The sequence below is a fragment of the Indicator indicator genome, chromosome 7, assembly GCF_027791375.1.
Source record: "Indicator indicator isolate 239-I01 chromosome 7, UM_Iind_1.1, whole genome shotgun sequence".
Taxonomy (NCBI): Eukaryota; Metazoa; Chordata; class Aves; order Piciformes; family Indicatoridae; genus Indicator; species Indicator indicator.
Genome location: NC_072016.1, coordinates 10,654,632 through 10,680,746, shown reverse-complemented (window position 1 = coordinate 10,680,746; position 26,115 = coordinate 10,654,632). Strand labels below are relative to the sequence as shown.

Genomic DNA, 26,115 nt, shown 5'->3' with positions numbered 1-26,115 from the left:
TGTTTGGCCTCCCTGCTCTGTTCTGAAGGGATAGGACTGTTGCTGAAAATCAGAGAGGAAAAAAAAAAAAACAAGCAGATGAGAGGAGAAGGGCAAAATGTCTGATGCTGAAGTTAAATTAAAACAGTCTCATCAGAAACTCGGATTTTAAGTTCTGTTGGTAGTTATTCAGGCTCACCCTGATGATGTGCCATTATGACTTCATGTAACTACAAGCCAAAGCTACCTCAAAGGCCATGAGGAATAGGGTCCAGGCTTTTTATTACGAAGCCAAGAGTCACACTAGAGATGTAAGCATTATTTTATAGTGGCTATATAAAGACACAACTGTCAGCAATTAATTTGTGTGAAGAATGTCTATAATTAGTTTCTGTAGTTTCCATGTTTGAGGAATAGAGGTTTTAGCCATACCATTTAGTCATGCATCTTTACAGCACAAGCTGGCACATTCTTAAGGTCATATTTGCCTTTGTTGTATCCCCAAGTCTATCACAAAATAATCCTTTATTCTGTTGATACTCTGTTTCCAAATCTATTTGGAAGTATTTCCTCCCAAACATATGTGCATAGTGTGGTGTGTATGTGCGCACAAGGAAAAGGAAGCAGATGACTTGTGTTCAGCATAATGATTGTTTTGTGCTTGAACTGCTGCAGGCTCCCTGTTGAAAAGAAACTCACGCATCCATTAGCTCATGAACAAAGCTGCTCTCGTGACTGTGCTGATCATGCATTGCCTCTTTGTGTAGGGCCTTGGTTAGAGAAAGGTGTAATCTCCTTCCCTGGATGTGCTGTTGCAAAGGAGGAGTGAGAAAAACGGTCAGCTGATGTGGGAGTCCTCTGGCAGTGGAAGGTTGTTCCCAAGGTGTGACAACTTTAATGAAACAACTTCATGTTGTATGTTGCCCCAGTTTTGGAACAACTCTTGCCCTCTGTTCTGGTGGCCCCAAGATGGCCTGTGATTTCAGTGTTGAGCTGTGGTCTCCACGTCATGAGCTCTCCAGATGTTAGCCTACAGTATACTCATAACCCTTTATTGTTCAAGATGGTCTAGAAACCCTTAGTGCTTTGCGGTAGGGCCTTAACTAACTTTTATTTTTACCTATAGCTCCTCTCTGAAGTAACCCTGCCGTTTTGTTTTTCGTTGAAAGTTATTTTGCTCACTACTCACAGCAGATTTGAACCCCTTTTTCCCTCATTCTGCTTTCAGATTCCATAGGTGGGTCATTTTCAACTTCCTCCCACCGATGCCACCACAAGCAGAAGCACTGTCTCCCCATCTCACAGTGTGGAACTCTGTCCATCAGCCCTCTGCTTTTCCATCCTCACACAAAGGGATCCCAGATCATCATGGACACGACACAGAAGGCAGTGAAGCGCCAGGCTAGTTTCTGCAATGCCATCACCTTCAGCAACAGGCCCATTGTAATTTATGAACAAGTCAGGCTTAAGGTGAGTAAATGATTCCTCCCCTATTGTCATGGGAGCTGCTGTGAATGAATGTTGGGGTGCACCAGGCTTTGATGCTTGCACCATACCTTTAGCCCTTCCTTGAACAGTCAGACCTTGGGCTTAAAGATCTGCAATATTTTTTTAGTACCTCTGCTTTCGTCATTGTAGCTCTTGGAGCCATTGGGAGAGACCACTGTAAAAACTGGTAACGAAAGGGAAACCTGTGCTCAGAAAGAGTTTATCTTCTTGTTAGACAAGGAACAAGAGAATAAGTTGAGATTGCTTGGAAAACAGCAAGAAAAAAATTGGTCAGTCCAAAAGGCAGCAGCCTCACTGTCTGTCTAGCCAACCTATTCTCTAGGCTTTGAGTGCATCCTGTAATGGAATTTTACTGGGTGGGCTGAGGGAGGGCGAGGAGTTAGTGAATGTGTTTGGTTCCACAATGAGCACTTCCTGTAAACAAGGCAGCAATGAGGGCTGGTCTCATGGAGGTGGGAGTCAGCCTCACCATGGCCAACTGATAAAAAGTAAAAAAGACCTGGAAATGAAAGTGTTTGCTTGCATGCTTGGCAAGGAAGATAAAAGGGTTTGACTGAAAAGATTAAAGGAGCAGTCAGTTGCCATCTAAGAAAAGGCTATTTCTCATGGTCTGCTGACTGGTTTGTTTAATTAGTCACCTGGTAGCATTAAGGTCAGAGGGGGAACTTTGCAAGTATCACATTTTTCTTGCTGGCAGAGGCTGATTTCACTTCCATTGTGTCATGGTAGTCAGGAGGATGGAGTTGGTACTCCTTGTGCTGCAGCTGGCATGGGACGTTCAGCTCCTTTAAGACAGCATGCACACTGGGAGCTGCTTCCTGATGAAGAAATTCCTGAGTCCCTTTAGGAACTGAAGCACTTTTCAGGCTTTCAGCACCTTAAAGGAGCTTGGGGCCCTTTAAATTTTGTCCTCAGATATATTCCACTCTTTATGCCCTGTGGGTTGTGGGACTGCATTTTCCCATTCTTAGCTGATTTCATTCCTTCCATTGGCACAAAGTAGGTCATCTTCTTTGGCAACTCTAGTTCATGGTACACAGGAAAGATCTGCCTGCAAATCCTTAATTTACACACAAGGAGCTTTTCAGGAGCTTTATCTGTGTGTAGCTGCTGAGTCTGAATGATCCTGCTGTTGCCCATTGATAGAGGTCCCAGAATGCTGAGACCTACAGCAGCATATTAGCCCTCTCTGCCCCTTCCCTTACAGCCAGCAAAGGAGCAAGAAATGAAGAAGTTCCCTCATTTTGAAAGCATAGAGATTTTAGTGGTTTCAGCCTTAGGTCTAGGTAAAAAATGCCTCCTATAGGTTTGTTATCTTTCTTCTGGAGCTCTTACTGCTTCATTTCAGACTAGGAACCCAGCAGGACTACCTTATGTTGCCTAATAGTTTTTTTTCTGGGTTGGCTAGCAGTTTCAACAAATAACTCCCCCCCCCCAAAAAAAAAAAAAATTGGGAGAAGATGAAAGCAACATTTGTTTTTGAAAACACCATCAAAGATTGCAATGGATTTAGTGGTTTAGACAATGATTTTGGGTTATTTCTTCCTCATTCTGAAACAATGCAGCTGTCTCTGGAAATTCACACTTGTTTATCACTGTATATTTTAGGATTTTAGCTTGCATAACGTGTGTGAAGAACACACATGCAGATCTACACAAGGGATTTACAAGCTGAGCTGCTGCTGAATCCAGTGGGAGAGTCTCCTGGGAGTAATGAACAAGCTTCAATAGAACTTGTACTCTAGGGATGGATGGAAATGTGAAAATTTCTTTTCTGATAAGTCTATCCTCCAACTGACTCGTTACTCTGTATACCTGTGGAAGATTTCTTCTTAAACTTTCTTATCTAAAGACTGACCATGAACTCAATCATTCAGGTTCCCATAAAATCTAAACTTCCTTTGGAAAACTAGAGATCAGGGTATTTCATTCTCTTTATTAGATACTGTGCCTCTGGTTTTATTCTGAGATTTCTTTACAGCTTTGGGAATGCTATCAAGATTTCCTTTTTCTTTGCCTCCAAGCTCTATGTCCCAGTATGAATTCTTCCATGTAATTCAGGACGCTGCTAGGGAGTGGAAGTGAGGTTGTCAAATGTAACACAAGGCACAAGCGAGTAAAAGAGCAGGAGCCTGGATCTGTGCAAGCACTCATGGCCTAGCAGTGTGGATGCAGACTGTATCTTTCCCTTCCTTTCTGGTACCCAGCAGACCTCCCAGGCACTTCTGCTAGCAGTGGCTGCTGAAGAGAGAACTTGGCTCATCATTAACTATTGCCTTTTTTAGCAAAACTGTGTATCCTTTGTCCAGCTGTGCCTAATTCTTGGCAGGCTTTATACTAGATTTTAATTTGGGTATTAGTTTGCTTGTGGTCAGACTGTATTGAGACTGTTTATAGGTGCTGATTAATACATGGAACATGTGCAGCCTTGATTACCATGTGAATATCTGCTTCATGCAGCCTGTGATGGCTGTGAAGTATCGGCAAGAAACTGTGAAAGATTAAATTGTAGAAATAACACTGAGGCCATATTTATTTCAGACCCAAAAGCCTTTAGAGCTTGCAGTAAATCTACTGCAACAAATAATCCAGGCTGCTTCTTGGGGTGTGCAAATATCCCTCATTTTGTCATGTGCACACCCCATCCACTCACTTTCACCTAGGCACATGCATGATCCCATCCTTCCTGGCCAGGCATATAAATTAGCAAATCTTCTTCAGTTCTTCTTAGTGCCACCCTAGGGTCCATCCAGGGAGCAGAAGCTTCATGGAGATCATGAGTGCTCAAGTGTTTCATGCAAACAAATTAGGTGCTTGGCTGTTGATAACTGTTTTCTGAAGCTTGGAGTTATTTTCTGTGATTCTTTAATGATAAAACAGAAAACTCTAGGATTTGAATGATATCTTTGTTGTGAGATTATCATGTCCCCAAGGACACAGGTTCCGGATCTGCTTTGGAGAGGCACATGTGAAAGAGAAATACAGTATTTACAGATGTGATTAGCAGAGAATTCAGAAGCCCAAAGAATGCCTTGGAGAATTCCTTGGTGGAAACACCGTGCTTCCAAGCTGGGACACAAGGGGCTGCTGCCAGGCTTTTGAGGACAAAGTTCTGCAGTCCTGGACATTTCAGTCACTCATCTGAGCCTTTAGCAACCAAGAGTGAAATAGCTTGAGGCTGCCAAGGCTTTGATGAAAAAAGGCTATCTCAACTGCTCTTGTATTTGCTGCAGGTTGAGTGCATGAGCAGAAAGGCAAATTATTTGTCAGCTGGTATGTAGGAGATGTCCTGGCCCCACATCAGGATTGTATCCAACGTTCTTGGGCCTCTCATTTCATAGTCTGGATGCTGACAGGCTGAATCCCTTTGAGGGGAACAATTCCCATCAGGTTCATACTCAAACAACAAAATAAGAGAAAAAATTCTCCAAACCCATTATCTCCATCTGAACTATACTAACCCTGGAAGACTTCTCTGCTTCCATGGAAAGAAAAAGGCCATGTAACTGCGTGATGTTTTAGGATCTGCTGCCTGCTACCTTCAGATTCCCTTCAGTCCAGAGCTTAGTTCATATGAGAAGAGGCTGATGACTTTGGAGGCATCTGTGGCCCTTTCTCCTGCTCTCTCTTAGGTGCAGAAGGATGGATATGACACATACACCCCCCTCAAAAAAATATAGCGAGTGTTCATGACCCCAGACACAGTGAGTGACTTGTGTGCTGACAGGTGGAATGTAAATGTGCACCACATATTTTCAAAACACCACTTGCAGCTGAAATAAATAGTTTTCCCCAGTCAGAAAACAACTTCTATTGTTGCCTCCTAATTGTGTATTTAATACAGTCAAATACTTTTAATTGTGCTTTCCCACACGCAAGTTCTCTGCTGCAAGGCTGTGATTGCATCCAACCTGACAAGCTAAGCCAGGGTAAGGCTATCCTTTACTGGGCTGGCAAACCCAGAAAACCCAGTGGTGGTGACTGATTCTGGAGCTAGTGCTTTTCCCTCAGGTCATGAGAGACTCCATCCATGAGAGCACCATGGGGGAAGAGCTCTGCTGCTGCAGGTGCCAAGATGAAGCTCAAAATGTTTTTGGCAATTTTGTGAGAAGATGGTTCTTAGGCCAAAAGAAATTTCTTCACATAGATTTAATTTCATAGAATTGTCCAGGCTGGAAGGGACCTCCAAAAGTCACCCAGTCCAACCTCCCCGCAGTCAGCAGGGACATCCCCAACCAGACCAGGGAATATGTCCAGGGAAGGGGCTTCAACCACCTCCCTGGGCAACCTGTTCCCATGCTCCACCACCCTCATAGTAAAGAACTTCTTCCTGATATCCAGTCTAAATCTGCCCTTCTCTACATTGAAGCCATTGCCTCTCGTCCTGTCACCACAGGCCCTTTGTAAACAGTCTCTTCTCATCCTTCCTATAGGACCCTTTCAGGTACTAGAAGGCTGCTATCTGGTCTCCCCAGAGGCTCCTCTTCTCCAGGCTGAGCTCCCTCAGCCTGTCTTCATAGCAGAGGTGCTCCAACCCCCTGATCATTTTCATGGCCCTCCTCTGGACCACCCCCATCAAGTCCATGTCCTTTGTGTATTGAGGGCTCCAGACCTGTACACAGTATAAAGGTCTCACCAGAGCAGAGCAAAGTGGCAGAATCACCTCTGTGGATCTGCTGGCAATGCATCTTTTGATGCAGCCCAGGACATGATTGGCCTTCTGGGCTGCAAGTACACACTGCCTGCTCATGTCCATCATCTCATCCATCAGCACCCCAAAATCCTTTTCCACAGAGCTGCTTTCTAACACCTCATCCCCAAGTCTGTGTTGACAGCGAGGATTGTTCCAGCTTGTTTTGCTGGGGTTTTTAAGCAAGTCCATTCTATCTTGAGCGTGCAGCATTGCTGCTTGCAGCTTGAAAAAGCTACAGCAATGCTTCTTCATAGAATGTTTCTTAAATGTGGTGGGCTCATCTATGCAGTGGCTGTAGTGTGTAGGAAGATGTTCAAGTGTTAAATGCTGTTATTGCTGCTGTTGTCTTTGCAGATCACTAAAAAGCAGTGTTGCTGGAGCGGAGCTCTGCGACTTGGATTTACTTCCAAGGATCCATCGAGGATTAACCCTGACACTCTGCCGAAGTACGCCTGCCCTGATTTGGTTTCCCAAAGTGGTTTTTGGGCCAAGGCTCTGCCAGAAGAGTTTGCAAACGAGGGAAACATCATAGCCTTCTGGGTGGACAAGAAGGGACGGGTTTTTTATCGGGTGAACGACTCCACTGCAATGCTCTTCTTCAGCGGGGTGAGGACGGCAGAGCCCCTCTGGGCTTTGATTGATGTCTACGGACTCACCCGCGGAGTGCAGCTCTTAGGTGAGTACTTGAGTTCAAACTTGAGTGCCAGCATGATGCTGAATTGTCCCTGGCAAAGGGCCAGCCTGCTACTGCCTCTTATCCCTGCTGTGCTGGGACAGGCACAGGCAAATGGACATTGTTCCTCCCCAGAGCATCTCAGGACCACCGCTTGGATTAGTGCATGTTTGAAGCTTATCATGTAAATATCATATGAGTGGGAGGTGGGAAACAACTGCTACAGTATAGCACTGGAAGCCATCTGTAAATAAGTGGATTTCCTCTCAGCAGTGTTGCTATGTCAAGCCATGGTCTGGAATGTGGCATACACCTTGTAAAACTTCCTTTTTATTTCACCTGCTGCTTTCCCCATGCCAAAATGGGGAAATGCATTTTATGTGCATTTAAATCCTTCCTGGGTGGCACTATTATGTTTTTCTGGCTAGTTTGGCAGGTACATTTGAAATATGGCTGTCTTCCAAATTACCTGTGAGAAGATGCAGCTGGTTTTGCCAGGATGTTGCTTTCACAGAGGAGTTTGATTCATCCTCTGGAGCCTGAAGGTTAAATATGCAGTTGGGGTTGGAGGGCAAGGAGTGCTGAAAGCCTGTGTCTTCTGCCATCTGCAGATGAAATGGAGATAGTTTGGCATTTATGAGGACCCAGTCTAGCCCCGAATGTGCAGGCTGTCAAAATTTGGTCTGAGTTTTAACATCTTTGAAGAAGTGAAAAGAGTCTCCAAGGCCCCAGCTTAAGGGGCAGCTGTATTACTGGGGTACCAGAGTTGTCAACATAAAGCCTTAGAGTTGGCTTTGCATTGTCACTGGAAAGCAAACCACAGTTATTCTCTACGTAACAGCAATTTCATGAGTCTTGTTTTCACCATGGAAAGATTGGTAGCTGATGAACTTTGAGATGAAGTTTCTCCTGAAGGTGAGAAGGTCATGCTAGCTGGCTTTTTTCCTGTGGTGCAGCCTGACAATCTCTGTTAAAATGACATCTTTATGCTATACATCAAAAATTTTAATGAAACTTCATTCTAACAGTTCTTGCCTCCTTTCTGGACTGTTTGCTGTATTAAAAAATATGGTAGCAGAACTGCCTGCAGCAAGCTACATGACAGGGAAGAGGGATGTGGGTTCAGAAGATGAAGAAATGGGATTGGCCTCCTTGTGCTGCAAAAACAACCAGCCCAAGATTGCCCAAGGCAGAGGAATGACAAATTTCTCAGCAGCTTTTTGCTTTCTTTTTGGAGCAGAGAGATTTATCTTGTGTTGTGAATCAGCTTGAATCAGAGCCATTAGGCAACTGTTCATAGGCCAAGGTGGTGATATTTGAATTGGAATTCAGACTTTGGGCAAATGTCATGACAAGGGTTCAGTTGGGAAGAGTTTATGAATTACTTCAAGTCTTCTGGCTGTTCTTGTGAGATTTGGCACCTCAGGACTTCTCCACCTGATTGATGAGGGCCCATAACTCTGGATTATGTGTTTCCTTTCAAAACACCCGAGAAATCATTTCCTATCCGTCATCCGCCCCTGCGTTGTCCTAGCATCTTCCACATCCTCTTTCACAAGGAAAATGTGACTCTTGCCAGCCACTCACTTACCTCTAGCCTAACAGGCTCCAGACACTCTGGTGGGTATAAAGTCCCTGAATGAAGCAGGCAGCTTCTGAGTTTACACAGTTGGCGTGGAGCTGAGATATGTATTTGTAGCTCGATCCAGTGGTCTTCAGCAGTCTTTAAGCCCAGCAACTGTGTTGAAACATCTTTGACTTCAGTCCTCTTTATCTCCATTCATTCTTACACAACACTAAAGTTCAGAGCAGTGAACTGGTAGCAGTGTTGCCTCTGGATCCTACAGGCATACCCACTGCAATGCTCTGCATGTCTGTTTTAGTGTAGCAGACCACACATATCGTACAGGACAACTTGCCAAAAACTCCCAGGACTTGACAAATGAATTTCATAGCTTAGCTACAAACATATGGTAGGATTCAGCCTGGTATGGCATGCAGGGCATCTGATGAAGTCTGAGGATGCTGGAGAGTGGTATGTTGAACACAAAAGCCTAGCATTTCAGATTCCAGTGCAGTAATTTATTCTCCCCCCTAACCCCAAACATATTCCTTGCTCTTGAGGCTCACTATTTTCCAAATGACTGCAGGGTTGCAGGGCCATACCACACCTCTGCACTAATTCCATTTTCTTTTACGTGTACTTCATTCAAGAATCCGACCAAAAGCTTTTAACATTTCTGGTGGTTGTTTATAGCAGAATTATTCCCTCCACTCTCCCAATAATGTAATTTCACTTATAGCAGACTTGCCTGAAAGAAAAATGTGCAGCATTAAGTCTTGTGTCACTGCAAGATCCCAGCTGCGTAGAGCAATGCACAGTCCGCATTCAGGTTCCTGAAAGTCATGACTTCCAAAAGTTCACATATTTGTCTTGCTGATCTGCATTACAGTAGCAGTTCCAGTCAAAATAAGGGTCCCAGTTAAAGTATAACAATGACCAAGTCTAGTGACACTTTTCTTATTTTATAGATTTAATAAAGAGAGACTTGAACAAAAGGGGTCCAAAGCCTGGGAGAGTTAAATGATCTGCCACAGGTTATATAGCAGAGTCACCTGATTCAGGGATGCTGTCTGGCTGAGTCCTGCCTCCCTCTCTATCAGCATTGCAGGCATTGCACAACATTCTGGCACCACTAAATTGTGTCTGTAGATGAAACAGCTGGTTTGTACCTTCATTTTTCATTGCTTTCTACTTATGGCTTTACCCACAGCATCAACCTTACTGATAATTACCCACATGTCACTACTGCTGTTCATGTTTATGTGGCTCTCTCAGATGTTCCTGAGTCTGACTACCCTTGCTGTATGTTCAGAAGCAGAATCCTTTAAGCAGCTTCTCTTTGCCTGTTTGATTTTGTTCTGAAAAAGGTAAAAAGGGGCACTGCACATCAGCTGAGCAGAGGCCAAGACCTGAGATAGGACCCCATCTTGCCTGTCACTGCTGGAGTGACTCAAAACAAGAGACTGGCTTAAATCCACCTTGAAGGTGGCTTCAGTGATGAGGTTCACAGTGTCCACATGCTTGGTCACAGGTGAGAGGCTACTCCTTGCTTTCCTCACCTCTACCCATGTTACAAAGAGGAAGAGGCTTAAATTCACCCTGCAGTCTGGTCTCCTCTGACCACAAGGTCTCAGCTGGTTTCCTGCCACAGTGGAAAGGCCCACAAAGGGGAGGCTGCTGCAGTCCAGGGCATATATGTTCTGTGTTTTAGGGCATGAGTCTTGGTGTAGATGCAGGCTTGCATGACCTGTAAACATGCCCTTATACAGTGACTCTCCTGCTGACATGCTCCAATTGCTGGCATGATGGTTTACAGCTCTGCTTCCCTTTTTGGGAAGCTAGTTTTGCACAAATGCACTTTTACATTCCAGGATAATTTAAAGTAATATTTACTAGAAATGTGGCTTAGCCTTATGTTATCACTTCAACATACACACATGCTCAGTCACACTTCAAAAAGAGTCCAAGGAAAATGGAATATAAGCAATCTGCTGCCTCACTGCTGTAATAAAGCCTCAAGAAAAAGAAAAAGGAAGGACCAGCTGTTTAAATCCTGGGATACTCAGAGCCTTGGAGAAAGGATGGCAGTCCATGGGAACCTACAGCCTCACATTACCCTGCTTCTTTATCGCACTTGGTTAGTGAGCCTGGCATAGAGACAGAAATGTTTATGTACCCTTTCTATGGACTCTCTTTAGGACAGCAAGGGGTGATAGCTTTTCTTCACCATGAGGATGGTGAGACACTGTAACAGGTTGCCCTGGCGGGTGGTAGAAGCCTGTTACAGGTTTAGGACTTGGAAAACTTTTATTTATAATAGGACACTAGTCCTAAACCTATAACAAAGCCCCATCCCTGGAAGTTTTTAATGCCAAGCTGGATGGGTCTCTGGGCAACCTGATGTACTGTGAGGTGTCCCTGCCCACAAGCAGGGGGATTGGAACTGAATGATCTTTGAGGTCCCTTCCAACCCTGACAATTCTGTGATGCATAGGTTAAAGCATGATGTGTGTTTTCAGCATTTTCCTATACCTTTTGGTAGGGAAATTCCTTATGATCTAGTGTCTTTTCTTTTAAAGCACAGCACATGTGCTCTGAAAGTATGGAAAAATCAGACTACAAAGAAATAATGATTTCAGCATACCCCTCCTCCACCCACCCTGTATGTCCAGTGGGGTAATGTGTGGGATGATCTATTCATTTTCCTTAGTCTCACTCATTCTTACCATGGTCAACATCCATCTGTTCATGCTCTTCCCCCATCCATATATATTTTCATTCGTGCAGTATTTCAAAGTAGTCTTGTTTTTAACCATCACTGACTTGAAAAAACCAAGGGTAATTTTATTTAGATTGGCACACTGAGAGGCACCTGTTGAAAGCAAAGCTTCACCACTTCTTGTAAAGAAAATATGTGAAAAATTAGCAAGACCTTGCAAATTGGGAAGATTTTTAATGTGTATGTGTTAAATGTACATGTGTTAGGTTTACCTGAAGTAGAAAAAGTATAAATATATACTTCATCCGTAAACATCTATTGAGATTCCAGCAGAATTAACCACCAGTGCTGTAAGTTGTATGAGATGTTTGGGAAATCTTTTCTTTCTCCAGATCCCATTCCTAGTTTCTTAATTACTTCATGTTTGTGAAATATCAAAAGTCAAAATATGAACTGATAATGGATGGAAATGTACTGACCTTGGGACTTGAGCTTCTGTATATTTGACAAGGAAGCTGCACATTTTTAAAGGAAAGAAGAAAACAAATTGCTAGCTCTGAGGCATCCTTAGAAAGAACATTAAATAAGTCTCAAGTGAAGGGGATTTATGGGCAAATTTCAAGTCTGAATGGTATGACTGATGATATATCTAATTTACTGCATGCATCTGCAGTTTTACCATGTGGTTATCACTATTTTATTTTCCAAGTGCGAAACTTATTTTCCATTGCCCATGGGAATCCATTCCTGTTGCTATTCTGATGCATGCAAGTAAGCAGTCTGATCTGCTGGGAGTGCTTTGTACTAAACAGTATTGGATAATCAAATATGACTGCAGTGTACTTTTATAGCATGCTGTTGAAAGTGGAAGCTCTAAACTATTTACCCTCTATGTGGAAGCCTGCAACTATCTGATGGAAAAGAATAGTATGTGTTTAAATAGAGCCCTACTTAATGAAGGCAAGATACACATGACCTGCAAATAGTCAGTTGTCATTGTTTTTCTGCATCTCTTAAAGGTAGAGGGAATTTAAATTGCTCATAAAATTTTATTGTCTGTAGCTGTTGTCTCTATGGCAGCTGCAGGAATCTCTCTAACAAGGCTGAACATGGGAAAACAGTTTAATAAGTAACTCATGTCCTGCCATTTTAATTAATCCCTGCTTTGCCTTAGCAAATATCTGGAGTGATTGCATTTTTCCAGATGCAATAGGTACCTGCAGGTTAGCCCACAGCCAGAGGGCAGCTCCTTGGGTTTGAAGCTGTCTGTCCTCCAGGTCTGTCTTGCTTACGACGATAAGGCTGCTGGAGACAGCAGTTTCATGCAAGCTAAAGCTCATCTTGGCTATGTGAACACAGTGGCTTTTGAAATTATGCTTGTGTTTGATTGTAAACAGTGGAGAATATGTGCCCATGAGCCTGAGCTGGCTGGTAGGAGAAGGCAGCATCTCCCCAGTCCTGCTTGGCCCTCCCACTACCTGCACTGGCAGTCCTGAGGGGTCAGGATGTGCAGTTAAATGGCAAATACCAAGTAACTTAGAACAGCCAGGTAGTAAGCAAAACAATATCCCTGAAGGATCAGCATTTCAGGCATCACCAGGTGTTGAATCAGGAAACTGCACAAAGGCTGTGTGTTTTTTACCTGCATGTCTTGTTGGAGTACTTGTTGCTCCTTTGCCTTAGGACTACTGATGGAGCTAAAGCATTGCTGCTGGTGAACAGAGAAGCTGGCACATAAAGTGCTATTTGGAACATTGCATCCACAAAATAGCCACATTAGCATCAGGAGATCCTCCAAGAGACCCTGGGTAGGAATAAGTTTGAGAGGGATAGTCTGGCTGTTATTGCCCAGAGAGAGTAAATTGAAGACTGTTACAAGGCAGAATGACGACTGGAAAAACAAAGTCTTGTCTTCAGAATGTTCCTTTAGTTCTGGTAAGCTGAAGTATTGTTCCTGTCCCAGGCAAGGGCTATATAGCACTATATTCCATGTTACCCAAAAAAGCTCAAGGAAATAGGAAAACTGTGACAATTGTAAGTGGTGTTTATGTTATGGGTGTGTGTGTATATATATATATATGCTGCAGTTCAGATGCTGAGAGTGCAAAGACAGACACCTGTGTTAAAAGTGATGTCTTCACATTATGTATTTGTTGCAGTGATAAATTTGGCAGTTGCTTTAAGGAGGTAAATATTGCAGTTTATGTGAAGAAGAAGCCTTTGCTAGGTGGTGTTATTTTTTAGCAGAAGCATTGAACCTGTAGTCTGGGCATGGTGATTCCAATTAAAAGAGCTTTGACCTTCTTTTACTTCTACTGAAGGTACAAACTACTGGAATAATTGAATACATACTGAATTTATTACACAGCTATAGCTAGTTGCAGAAGTTTATAGTATAGACAGGGCCTCAGAGGGTAATAACTCCCCACTAATGGACCACTGTATTCTTTTGAGAAATATTTCAGAGTTCCTTATGTTAGCAAAGATTTTGCCATTCTGATTTAAACCACTAGGTGAAGATATCTCTGCTGGTTTAGAAAAAAATATATTCTCTTAACTGCTCCTTAATATCACATATCTTCCTTGGTTTGCCTAATGTTGTTCCTATTGTAACTCTGTAAGTAATAAATGCCTTGAAAAACAAAGGTGGAAAGAAAACGTTGGGACAGGGAAATAATCTTTGCAGCTTTCTTAATAGTTTTCTCCAAAATATTTAGCAAAAGAGTTGAAATACATTACAAACCTTGGGTTGTAATGCTGAAAGCTAATTCTTCTTCATTCATAAAGCTATAGCTTGGAAAAAAAAAAAAAAAAAGAGTGGTTTTCTTCCAGTGTAAGAGAGTTGGAGCTGGAGGTAAATTTTGGATGTGAATTGGGTAGATGATTTGGTAGAATTATAATAATTTATTGTGCTAATCTTGTGATTCCAGCTGTTCCAGCTGTGGAGGCCCTTTCCCCTAAGCCTGCATGACAGATGACAGCTAAATTTTGCTTATATGATAAAACTAAACACTGGCTCTTGTACAGTATGTCTCTGCTGGTGTGAGATAGCACTTTGTCATTTCAACACCTAATTGGCCTCACAGTTGCTGAATATGCAATTTACCTTAGAGAGGATAAGATTTTGCTCTCCCTGTAGGTGTCTGGCTTATTAAAAAATTTTGACACCTTTAATAAAATTAAATTGGCTTCTCTAGCTATATCAACATCAGAGCTAAAAAATGAGATCACTGTGTACTCCAAAGTCTCTCTCTCTTTTTTTTTTCTTCTTCTTTTTTTTAATCTCCAACTTGCATAAGCAGAGCTCTTGTTTGGCTCAGTCTGCAAATCCTTACCTACAGCCCAGTTCTGCTCTCAGTTTTGCCAGCCTAAACTTGCAGCCATCTCTGGAGTTTTACACTGTGAATAGAATCTAGCCCCAGGTTTTTGCTTATGCATCAGTTCTCTGAGGCTGAATGGGTCCTTCCTCTTGAACTATGCTTTTTGTGCCCTTATCCTTCTCCTAGGTCTTGTTTCTAGTCCTGGTCTTAGCTTGGGGCACCCACACTGCACCACTGAAGGTCCACTGAATCCAGTGTCCTATCCCTGAGAAAAAAGTTGTGCAAATGCAGATGCTATTTCCTCCTGCCTTTCATCTTTAGTCATGCTGAGCTACTACTTCTCCAAGATCCACTATGTGCTTCGTATCAGCTCCTGATTTTGATGCAGACCTTACATCAGCTCTGCTCATGAGGCAGCTGATCCTGCAGGGTGCTGTGCTCAGTGTGATGCTGGGCTCCTCTCTCTTGCTCAGGCATTTAGGAAAATCAGCATCCTGCACCCTTCTATTGCACTCTCTTAATAACTCATCCATGATAAGTTCTTCTAACACTATTCTGTTTCCCCTGTGTTGTGACATGTGGTGAAAATATTATCCCTTGTACTGACACATGCTTCTTCCTATTGTCATGGGAATTATGGCAGGGTACTGTTGGCAGACCTTTGTGGAATTTTATGGGCTAGAATATGTATAGTGGCAGAACATCCAGTCAATTACAATTACCTGGAATATTGCATCCAGTTTTGGGCTCCTCACTTCAAGAGGGACAGGGATCTACTTGAGAGAGTCCAATGGAGGGCTACCAGGATGATTGAGGGACTGGAGCACTGCCCTGTGAGGAGAGGCTGAGAGCCCTGGGGCTTTTCAGTCTGGAGAAGAGAAGCCTGAGAGGGGCTTTAATAAATGTTTATATATATCTGAGGGCTGGGTGTCAAGAGGGAGGGGACAGGCTCTTCTCCTGTGTTAGGACAAGTGGTAATGGATATAAACTACAGCACAGGAGGTTCCACCTAAACATGAGGACGAACTTCTTCACTGTGAGGGTCACAGAGCACTGGAACAGGCTCTCCAGAGACTTTCAAGACCCATCTGGATGTGTTCCTGTGTGAGCTGTGGTAGATTCTATGGTCCTGCTCTGGCAGGGGGGTTGGACTTGATGATCTTTGGAGGTCCCTTCCAACCTCTAACATCCTGGGATCTTCTGTGATTCTTATGCATAGGAATAATTTTGACCATTAAGTTCTTTAAAGAAATATTTTTTAAAAAGAAAAAAATCCATTCCATCTGCTCCCATTAGATTTTGAAATGAAACTTATTTGGGATTGGTAAATTTTTAGTGTGTAGCTACAGATAAAAGATTGATAAAGCAGATTGCTGGCTGCTGAATTAAATTTTGTGCCACTGGCCAAGGCTGGTGTGTATAAGAAGATGAAAATCTCTTGTGATGCACCTGGCTACCAGTGTGACCCTTCACAGACAATTAATTCTCTTAGGGGAAAAAAAATATTTAATTGCTCTATCTTCTTTTAAGAGGATAAAGACCACTGCAGGGAAAAAGCTTTTAGAATCCAATAATCCTATTCCTGAGCTAGTACCATGCCAATAATACTGCACCACTTGCATGTAAACATCTGAAGCCTCAAAAATCTTTAGTGCAGGGTGTTCTCCCTTTCTCTGTATGCCTGAGTCTGAAGGACCTCAGCATCGTGTATTTACTTCATCTTGGGAGACTGATGATAATTCGTTCAATATGTTTCCTCCTCACTCTGTTTCCCTGGTTGATTTTCTTTGCCCTCTTTTGAATCTGTAGGCAGCAGCCATCACCTCCTGAGCCTTTCACAGGCATCAAAGGACCTTTCTGTTATCCTACTATGGCTTGTGTGAAAGCATCTTTTTGACAAAAACATTGGTCCTCTTGGCTTCTGTCCCTGTTTCTAGGTCTGCCTGGTTCTAGCTGGACCTGATTCAATGACTCCATACTCTAGAGTGTGCTCATGTCTGAAGTGAGCCTTGGTGCTGCCTGCATTTTGTCAAACTACGTGGTAGAGCCTGCAGATCTGACTGTAATGCTGCTTGGCCAGGTGGAAGGAAATTGGCCTCATGCTGAAGGTCAGTGCTAGAAACACTTGGAAGGAAAACTGAACTGATGGAGAACTACACTAAAGATCTGCAGGGACTGACAATTTCAACTCAGCCTAATGGGCTCATTCAAGAAAAATAGACAAATGATTTTGTCTTAGGCCATTACCATTGCTACTGCTATTTGTATGATAATTATTAGTGCTTCAGTTCTGGATGTGAGACCTAAAAGACCAATGCTCCATAAAACCCAAATAAACTCCAAAGAGTCAAAGTAACAATCTAATGGTGAAGCAGACAGTGCTCTTTGTTGACAGGCTAGGGGATGGATGAAAGCTGATGGTTAAAAAAGTTCAAGTGGGAGGTAAAATAGCAGTTTTTAAAGGTGTGACTCTCCAGCTGGGCAGATTACCCACTCTCAGTTGCTCAGAAAAGATGACTGCATAGGCTGCAGGGCCTAAATTCAACATGGTAGTTAACTACTCACCCACCATTTATCCATGTGTAGTTGTATCTGGTGTGCCAGAAATCAGGTACATGCTTGAGTAAGTATGTTAATTCACATTCCTAAAGATAGCCATGTGCTTAAGTGCTTTGCTGGATCTTTTTCTTTGCCATCTGCTTGTTACTGGGTTCTGAGCAGGGCTTACCAGGTCAAATCGAGTGGTCTGTGGTTAATCAGTAATCAATGGTTATGCAGGGATTAGGCTCTGTGCTTAATGGTTTTTCTGAGAAGCAACGACTTTTAGGAGGAAAGGGAGGAGGAGAGAGAAGAGCATGACCAGGGGAGGATGGAATGCACTGCTGAAGCTGGAGGGGAGGTAGAAAGGTTGCCTCCCAGCAATGCTTGCTTTTCTTGGAAAATAGGCTAAATTCTGTGCAGGAAGGCTAAGAAGGGTTCCAGAAAGATAAAGGGAGCAGGAAGATGAAAGCATGAGAAAAGGGTGAACTGCTGTCTGGAAGCAATGGAAGAAGTACAGGCAAAGACAAATCTGGTTAGATTGATGGGGCAGGCAAGAACAACCCAGTGCCCAAGATACCTTTCTGTCTGGTTTCTTCACTCACACAAGTTTCAAATTACACTTGTAAATCCCTAGCTCACTTTAATTTTATGTTGATTAATAACCCAGAAGCTTTTTTGTTTGTTTTGTTAATCTGGACAGCACAGAGTGTTAGGTTGTTTGACCTGTTCTGTGTGGGTCACTGTGGATGCCTGGAATGTTCCTGCGCTCTTTTATCAGGTCAAGTACACACTACCAACACTCCCTCTATCAAAAGAATCATGAAGATACAGGAGACTAACGACACATGGAGAAATACCTGAATCAGATGTTTCTTACATCCTGAATTCTAATTCACCAATCTATTGGTGGGGTTTGGGTCTGCTTGTGGTAATATTTGTTCCTCTTTCTGCAATAGCTCTTTTCATCGTATAGTTAATTTATTATAAAAGTCTTCTGCTAATAACAAATACTGACATATCTATCAAAGGGATGTTTTGGATGAAGGGGAGCAGGCTGTGTGAGGAGAGAGGAGATTCTCTCTTGTTTGCCAGTGCTTTGTAGTGGGAATTTCACACTCCTCAGCCTGTGACTGTGGAATTTGCTGCCAGATAAAATCCTGTCTATTGAGTAGCACTTCAGAGTCTAATCTACCTCTTAGTAGCATCTCTAGCTTGCTTGGCTGAGGGAAAAACACCACTTCTTTAAAATATGTTTTGAATACAATGTTTTCCAGCAGAGGAATGGACAACCTAGAAAATGAACACAAATGAATTGCAAGCCTGGCTTTAGAAAGGACTAGTTATGGTAAACTGAATTATTTGTATCAGCAAACATTTGGAATTGCAGTAGCCTGAGCTAGTTTAGCCAGATTCAGAATGAGCTCAGCTGACAACTGGTTTACTTTAAGAGATTTGCTGGCAACCACAAAAGTGAGAAAAACAAACAAAGAAACAAAAGCTTAGTCCTTTTCTGATACAGGCACGGGGGGCAAATGGTGGCCCATTAGAGGAATCCAGACAGCCCTCTCTTCCTGGCATTAGCAGAAGGGTGAAAACCAGCAGTGAACGATAGAAGCTTTCTCAAACTGTTCTGGGTAGATCTAAAAGTAACTTCACCATCATTCCTGGAGCTGTCACTCTTGGTTATGCTGGCACAAACATCATCTCAGGTATATTTGCAGCCAGCAGCCCCAGATGCTTACAGTGTCTGTCCCTGTCTCAGGATGTTCCTACTGGCAGCTATTTGACCAAGCTCTTATTTTATGGTGTATTTAGTTCCTTTTTTATCTTTTCTCACTCTCAGTCTCTTTTCCCAATAATCATGTTTTCTTCTTTGCCACAGCCTCCATATCCTGCTGTCATTCTAAAAATGCTTCTGTGATGATAAGTCTTTTCCAGTTATATGATGAAAATTAATTCATTCTGACACAGCCATGAAAATCTGATTCAATTCCTTTTTTTTGGTATCTCAGTCACAGTTCTTGATCACAAATCAGCATGAGTCAGAATTTCCCAGGTTGTTATTTCCACAGAAAGGCTGATTGCAACCCTCTCTTTGTATTTAATATCCTTTTTCTGACTAGGGTGGAGCTAAGCAGTTGAGGCTGCAGTGATTTTTATTTAGAGACTTGCCTGTTTTTCTGGAATTTGATACTACAGGTCAAAAAGGTGACACCAAAGATTATCCCAGACCAGTCGCAGTGCTGCAGTTTTCCATCATCAGGTAGTTGAATCCATGGTGGCTCTACAGCATAAAGATCACTACAGACATTAGCAGTGTCTGTTTCTCTGGATACTAAGAAATCTTGGGTCATAAGTGGGGAGGGAACACAGTGGCTTTATCAGCTTGTTCCAAGGCTTGAGAATTTTTTAATGATGGGGTTTCACACACCATGTTGTGCTGAGAACTTCTGCCAAAACAGAACATCCTGAAGTGCTTCACATAGGTAGGTTTTGAATCCTTTTGGGCTCCCCTGGTTAAATGAGCAACTTAGGTGGAGTTACTTAAAGTAGACCAGAAGGAAAAACAAGTAGAAAAGAAAAACCTCTCTCCTTGAGGCCCTTATAATTCATTTATTCTCTCCAATACACATTTGTTTCCCAAATTTTGTGTCTTGGAGGTCAAGACCACATTGACTGTCCATTGTAAGAGTGAGGTGCCATCAGCATATTCTTCTGTATTGGGCTGTGCTGTGGTCAGCAGGGGTTTGGAGGCAAGAGGAAGCTTCCTGTCCCTTGCACAAAGCCTCTGACTCTGGAAGCAAACACAGGAGGAAATCCTACTTCCACTCACCATTGTACCTCTCCTTACTCTGAAGGCTGTGCTATCAGCTGAGCAGCAGCTGCAAGGGCTGCAGGAAGGAGCAGGCATTGCTTCTTGTAGGTCACAGGAGGCTGGCAAGCCTGCCCCAGGGGGGTTGTTGCTGTGCAAGTTTAATGTCCAGCTTGAGGACTAAGGAATTATTTCCATGTTTTCTATTGATTGCTGCAGGTTCCTTTTGTGGCTCTCTTGGGTACTTCAAATAAGGCAGCAGTAACTTTAGTATTCACTTGATTTGTTGTTTTGTTTTTTTTTTCACCTGAAAAACAAACAAACAAGCCCAGATATAGATTAGCTCATTATTTTTATGAGGGAAGAATATTTGTTAGGATTTAATTGTGCAGGAAAAGCCACCAAGCACTGTTGGCAGGGAAAAGCCTTCACACACTGGTGTGAGTATATCAGATCAATAACTAGTAGTTAACAGGGAGGGATAAAAAAGAACTTCCTTAATTTTAGTGGAAAAGGCTTCAACTCTTGATTTAGACTCAGCTTTCTCATCTTCCTGAGACAAATCTCACAAGTGCCTGCTTTCTACAGGATGGAGATACCACTTTTATTCCTGACTGTGGGTTTCAATGCCTCTGAGTTATCAGACTCCTCATGTGCTAAAACGGGTGAGCCGAGCTACTGGTCCCACAGAAGTGCCTCATCCTTGCCTTGTGTGCCTTGTGTGCATGTTTCTGGCAGAGACATGAGTTACTGATTAGCTTTTATCTAGTGTTGCATATTCCGAAGGCTGTGCTGTGATGCTTCTACCCTGCTAGACACAGCAGTTGTTAAAGCTTAGGTGAGTGAACTCCATTTCCAAACAATTCTAAACCTTATTGCTGAGGATAATTAGGATAAGATGTTAGTATGCTGAGCAGAATGGGTAGTCTTCATGAGGCTCATCCATTATTAATCAGCCATGTAATTTCCCTTAAGTGACAAGGTGTGATTGCTTTTTCTTTAGATGCAATTACATTTTCATGCTACGAGCAGAGATGAGACTTTCTCACCTGCATTATTGGGAATTACCCACTTGGGAAATGAGGATGCTGTAGATTGAAGTCACAGCCTGGGAGTTTGCTTGTGACAGAGAGACAATCACAAGATCACACAGGATCACAGGATGTTAGGGCTTGGAAGGGACCTCCAGATATCATTGTGTCCAACCCCCTGCCAGAGCAGGACCATAGAATCCATTGCAGGTTGCACAGGAACACATCCAGATGGGTCTTCATAGTCTCTGGAGAGGGAGACTCCACAACCTCTCTGGGCAGCCTGTTCCAGTGCTCTGTGACCATCACAGTGAAAAATTTCCTCCTCATGTTGAGGTGGAACCTCCTGTGCTGTAGTTTATATCCAGATGTTTTGAGGTCCCTCCCAGCCCTTAACGGTCTGTGATTCTCAATAAACAAGAATTTTCATTCCTCCTTTCCTTTCTCCTTTCTGCATAAGAGATGGGTTTGGTTTTGATAGAGCTTTGCCTGTGTAAAGGCTGCAGTATGGAGCCAATGTGTGCTGTCACATTGAACCTTTGGTATGTCAGAAGGCAGTTTATGATGAGGGGAGGCAGAAAAAGCCTTCTCTGATGCTGAGCATGCCTGCAGTGTGGAGGGCATCTGGATGAAGCTGAGTGCAGAGGTACCGGCTATACATTAAAACATTGGAAAACAAACCCCTTGGAGATGAAACAAATTCGGTACTTTGATTTAATACAACCTAGTTCTGCTTCAAATGCTTATAATGAAAAACAAATCAGTATACTCTTCATTAAAAATAGAGTGGTAGCATAGTAAATACAATTTTATTGAACTGAAGGAAGCATAAATCACTTGTAATACAAAAAAAGCCTTACACAAAATAATGATGATTCACTGTTGAACTCTGTCTTACACTCTATGAACTTTTTCTGGTTTACTTTCAAAAAGGCATTCCTCTTAATCAAAGTTGTTGCAATTAGAGGGAGTGGTAATGATCCAGAAGACAGCTGAGTGGTGTTGCCTTTTGAGGATCTCTGCTGCTGCCGTTTTCATAGCACGAACAGTGATGCTTGGTGTTGGCAGAGCAGTTCCCATGGATCAGAGCTCCAGCAACTGGAAACGCTGTGTTTTGCAATACACCCCCATTCCCCCAAAGCTACCAAGATGTTGAATTCCATCCACTTAAAACAGAGCCTATGTTTAACAATAATTTAAATCATTATCCTGCCTGTCAGCTCGGAGTTAAAGGGCTATGCAACTGTGATTCTCTGTTTAGAAACTGCCTGGAATAATAACTTTCAGATGTCTCAAATATGCAGCACTTATCTATAACATCTAAATACAAATGTCTCCCTGCTGAGCAAGTCCAACACTGTTTACCTATTGTGTCCAAACCATTCCAGAGGCTTTGCTTGGTGTGGAGCGGAAGGCCCTATATCCGCAGCTCCCACGGCACTGTCAGTGTGATATTTTTCAACTCCTCCTCACCTTTAGGTGATTGCAAAGAAAGAAACAGCCTAAGCCCAGGGTTGACAAATGAAGGATGTTGCTGTGTGTGTATCCCCCCTCTCACCCCCGTAGCAAGGGTAAAAGTGCGTTGCGAGCCAGCCCTGTGCTCTCACAGATGGGATGATGCTCGGGCCCTTGGGTTCCTGCCAGCCTGCTGTGAGATGATCCAAATGCTGAATCCCACGTGCCCCAGGCGTGCTGGGGCTGGGCAGAATCGAGGCACTGTCACTGACTTGGGGCCTCTGGGCTCTTTCTCCACATGCAGACCTCAGCAGGACCTGTCAAGTCTCATTGAATGTAAGGTTCCTGCTTGTGCCGTGTGCTCCTTCCAGCTACCCGGTGTGCCAAAGCTGCGTGCCGGGCAGCTGGATGGCTCTGCTGCCATGCTGGATGTGGGTGCTCAGTGTGACCCCCAAGGGGCTGCAGGAGTGTGTGATAGGCAGTGGTGTGGGGCTGCCCCTGCAGCTCATCCATGAGTAATCAGCTGGAGAAACCTCCTCACTGTGCTACAGGTGACTCTTGGGGTCTCTCCCAAAGGCATGGAGTGTCTCATACTGCCCACACCTGGAAAGAGAGGAGCTCTATCCCCATAGCTGGCACTGGGTGCCAAATGCCTCTGCACAATGCTTTGCAATTTAACAGGATATGTTAAGTGGCCTCCGCATTTCCTAGTGAGTCCCAGGAAGCCCCAAAAAGTGCTTGGGCTTTGCTTGCACTGTGCACCAGAACACCCTTGGCACTGTCCTGGTGCATCCATCAAAGGTTAAATAAGGAGAAATGAGAAGGATTTAATGCATCTTTGCATCATCTTTAGTCCCTAGATGAAGTCTGAGTCACAGCTCTTATTATGTATATCAAACCTATGCAAATGTTACTGACATTCTTCCTGGGACTCTCAGCCCTTTGATCTCAGCTAACTCATGGAGTACCTGTTGTGAAGCTCTTGCAGAGCTGCTGCTGTTCTCATATTATACAACAGCTAGGTGTCTGAAATATATGCATTCTAGGTATTGAAAACTGCTGGATTTTGTTTTACTGGTGTTTTTTGTTTGGTTGGTTCTTTTGTGTGTATGTTTATTTGTTGTTTTTTATAGAAAACAAGAATATTAGACTGTTAACAGAAGCCACACTTGGTACCAAATTGTTTTACAAGGCTATGGTTATGGAAACAAGTGCTCCCCCTTGTCCAGTCTGGATGGCAGTTGGCACACATGTCCTTTCTACAGCCACCCAGGGCTACCAGAAAGGATCACTGCTGATCTGCTGCCTCTGCAGCCAGGCTGAGCCCACAATAGAGTTCTTCAGAACTGCTGCAGTTAGTGAAGTGTGCATTGTATTGGCTGAGCTCAGAACATGGGGTTTTAGTTTTGTTGGTATGTTGTGGTGGGGGTTTTTTTGTTTGTTTTGTTGGGTTTTTTTTTGTGTTTTTGTTTTTGTGTTTTTTTTTTTTTTTTAATACAGGCTTCTGTGTAGCGAGGTAGCTTGGAGAGGAGTCTTTTAGAAATTGCTCTCAGCCTCCTCAGGAGTCTGTATCTGATAGCCTTCTCCAAGCAGCACACCTGCCTCTGTGCACATGGCATATACTCTCCAGTTTACTTGGCTGAAATGTCCAAATTGTGTTTCTGTTCTTCATGAAATATTCATCTGGTTGGATGTAGTATGCCAGCTTTTTCTGGCTGTGGTGTTTTGGACAGACGCATGTGCAGGCACATGGCTCCAGTGCCTGCTCAGTTTGCTGGAGCTGCCTGTTCCAACCACTGGTCCAACACAGCATTGACTGGGGGAAAGTGCTGCCTGGGGAGCCACGTGGCTCTGCCATGCTTGGGAAACTACATGCTCTGAGGCCATCTTCCCACCATTCATCCTCCCAATTTGTATGGTTGGGGGCTGTATCTTGATGGGCTTGTTCTCAGATGTGCTAGCATCAGAGCGGTCGAGTATGGAAATAAGCAGCATGCAGGACCCACAGGCTCTCTGTCTATCTCCTCCTGCACACCAACTCTTACACCAGTCACTTTATCTGTGTCCTGTCACCTCCTCAGCAGCTCTCCACTCTTTTTCCCACTATCACCCATGCCAGAGGGCCTGGAGCAAGTTAGCACAGTGGCAAAATTTCATGCATTTAATCTGTTTATCCATCACTCTGCTGTGTATCTGTACTACTTGTGTAGAAGAGTCAAAATCTACCTATACCACTGGCACAGAATATCATATTTGCCAGCTCCTCTCTGATAATGGTTTGCAGCTTGGCCATGTATACAGGAAAATAATTTACAGGCACTGGAGTTGCCTTCATGCTGTTTATTGCTCTAAATTTGTACTGGATGTTTGCTGCCCAGACAGAGAGAAGGCTGTGATCCTGGATGCTGGCATCTCAGATGTTTTAAGTGAGAGATGACCAGTGATGTGTTTCTTCCCAAGTGGCATCCTGAGGTGCCATGACAGAATGACAGACAGATGGTGTAAGGTTGCACAAGAGGCACTGCTGGCCAAAAATGTATAAGCAGCTAGTGTGAAACCATGTGTTCAGATCCAGCCAGTCTCCATGAGGAGCCAGGGCTAGTTTTCTTTATTGGTAGTGGGAATTGTTTGCTATAATAAACTAAAGGTTCAAAGCTGAACTGACTCTCATCTCCAAAACTCCCAGCACTCTCCCATCTGGTGTTGTGATTACCTGAGCCCATTTTAAATGCTAGCCCAAGCATCAAGACCTCACATTTCCATTTAGCTGTTCAAGGAAAACAATTTTAATAGCTGCTCAGCTATTCATCAGGATTAGGCCCTGCTGGAGTGATTTGGCTAACATGCAAGCTAAGAGCAGTGTGGTCTGAGCTTAATTTGGAACATCCAGAGGCACCAAGAAACATTTGCTTCAGTAACTCAAGCACGTTCCTCAGCCCCTGTTCTTTATACTGCTGGCCACATCCACTACAGGAGAGGAAGGACTGGGGAAGAGTCCACTCTCCTTTTATTCTTGATCCCAAGGGAAACAGGGAGAAGCACAAGTATCAGCAAGAAGTATGCACTTTTGAAGTTCTCACCCCCCCCCAAGCTGACATGAATTCAAAGGAGAAAAGCGTCTGCCTGTTTGGGCATGTGCACAGCTTAACCCCATGGCAGCAGCACCTCTGCCCACTGCTCACTGTGTGCATCCCCACATGCCCTGACTTTGCAGCATGGAACACAACAGGCTCCAAAAAGCACCTCTGGGATTCCAGTGGAGCGGGTGAGATTAATTTGTTCTGTACTTATTGTCAGTTTAGATAGCTAGAGTACTGCTCTGCCAAGTGGTGAGGAAAAATTCCTTGTCCCACTGTATATGTTTCTTGGAGTGGCTTGTGCTGAACTCAAAGTCCTTGGCCAGCCAGCACTGAGCAAAGTTTCAGGTTGGCACTCAAGATGCTGGTTTGCTGGTGGCTTCAAGACTTGGGGATGCACACATGTTTTTTCTCTTGTCCATGTATCTTCATGCAGATATCAGAAAGGTTTGCTTCCTCTAGTAGTTAGTGGGAAAATGCTAGAAAATGTTCTTAGGAAAAAAAAAAAGCCAACACACAATAAGGGTTGAACAGCTTGGAGAAGAGGAGGCTCAGGGGAGACCTTATTGCTCTCTACAACTACCTGAAAGGAGGTTGTAGACAGATGGGGGTTGGTCTCTTCTCCCAGGCAACCAGTGGCAGAACAAGAGGACACAGTCTCAAGCTGTGCCAGGGGAAGTTTAGGCTGGAGGTAAGGAGAAAGTTCTTCACAGAAAGAGTAATTGGCCAGTGAAATGGGCTG

The 26,115-nt window shown here is 43.5% G+C and overlaps 1 protein-coding gene across 1 annotated transcript in view; it reads left to right on the top strand.

The window, feature by feature from the left end:
* Positions 1–26,115, top strand: part of NEURL1 (neuralized E3 ubiquitin protein ligase 1) — a 165,540-nt gene that overhangs the window by 103,302 nt on the left and 36,123 nt on the right. The window contains exons 2-3 of the mRNA XM_054382490.1: positions 1,208–1,449; positions 6,536–6,857. Coding sequence (XP_054238465.1) covers positions 1,208–1,449; positions 6,536–6,857 — 564 coding nt within the window. The remainder of the gene's footprint in view (positions 1–1,207; positions 1,450–6,535; positions 6,858–26,115) is intronic.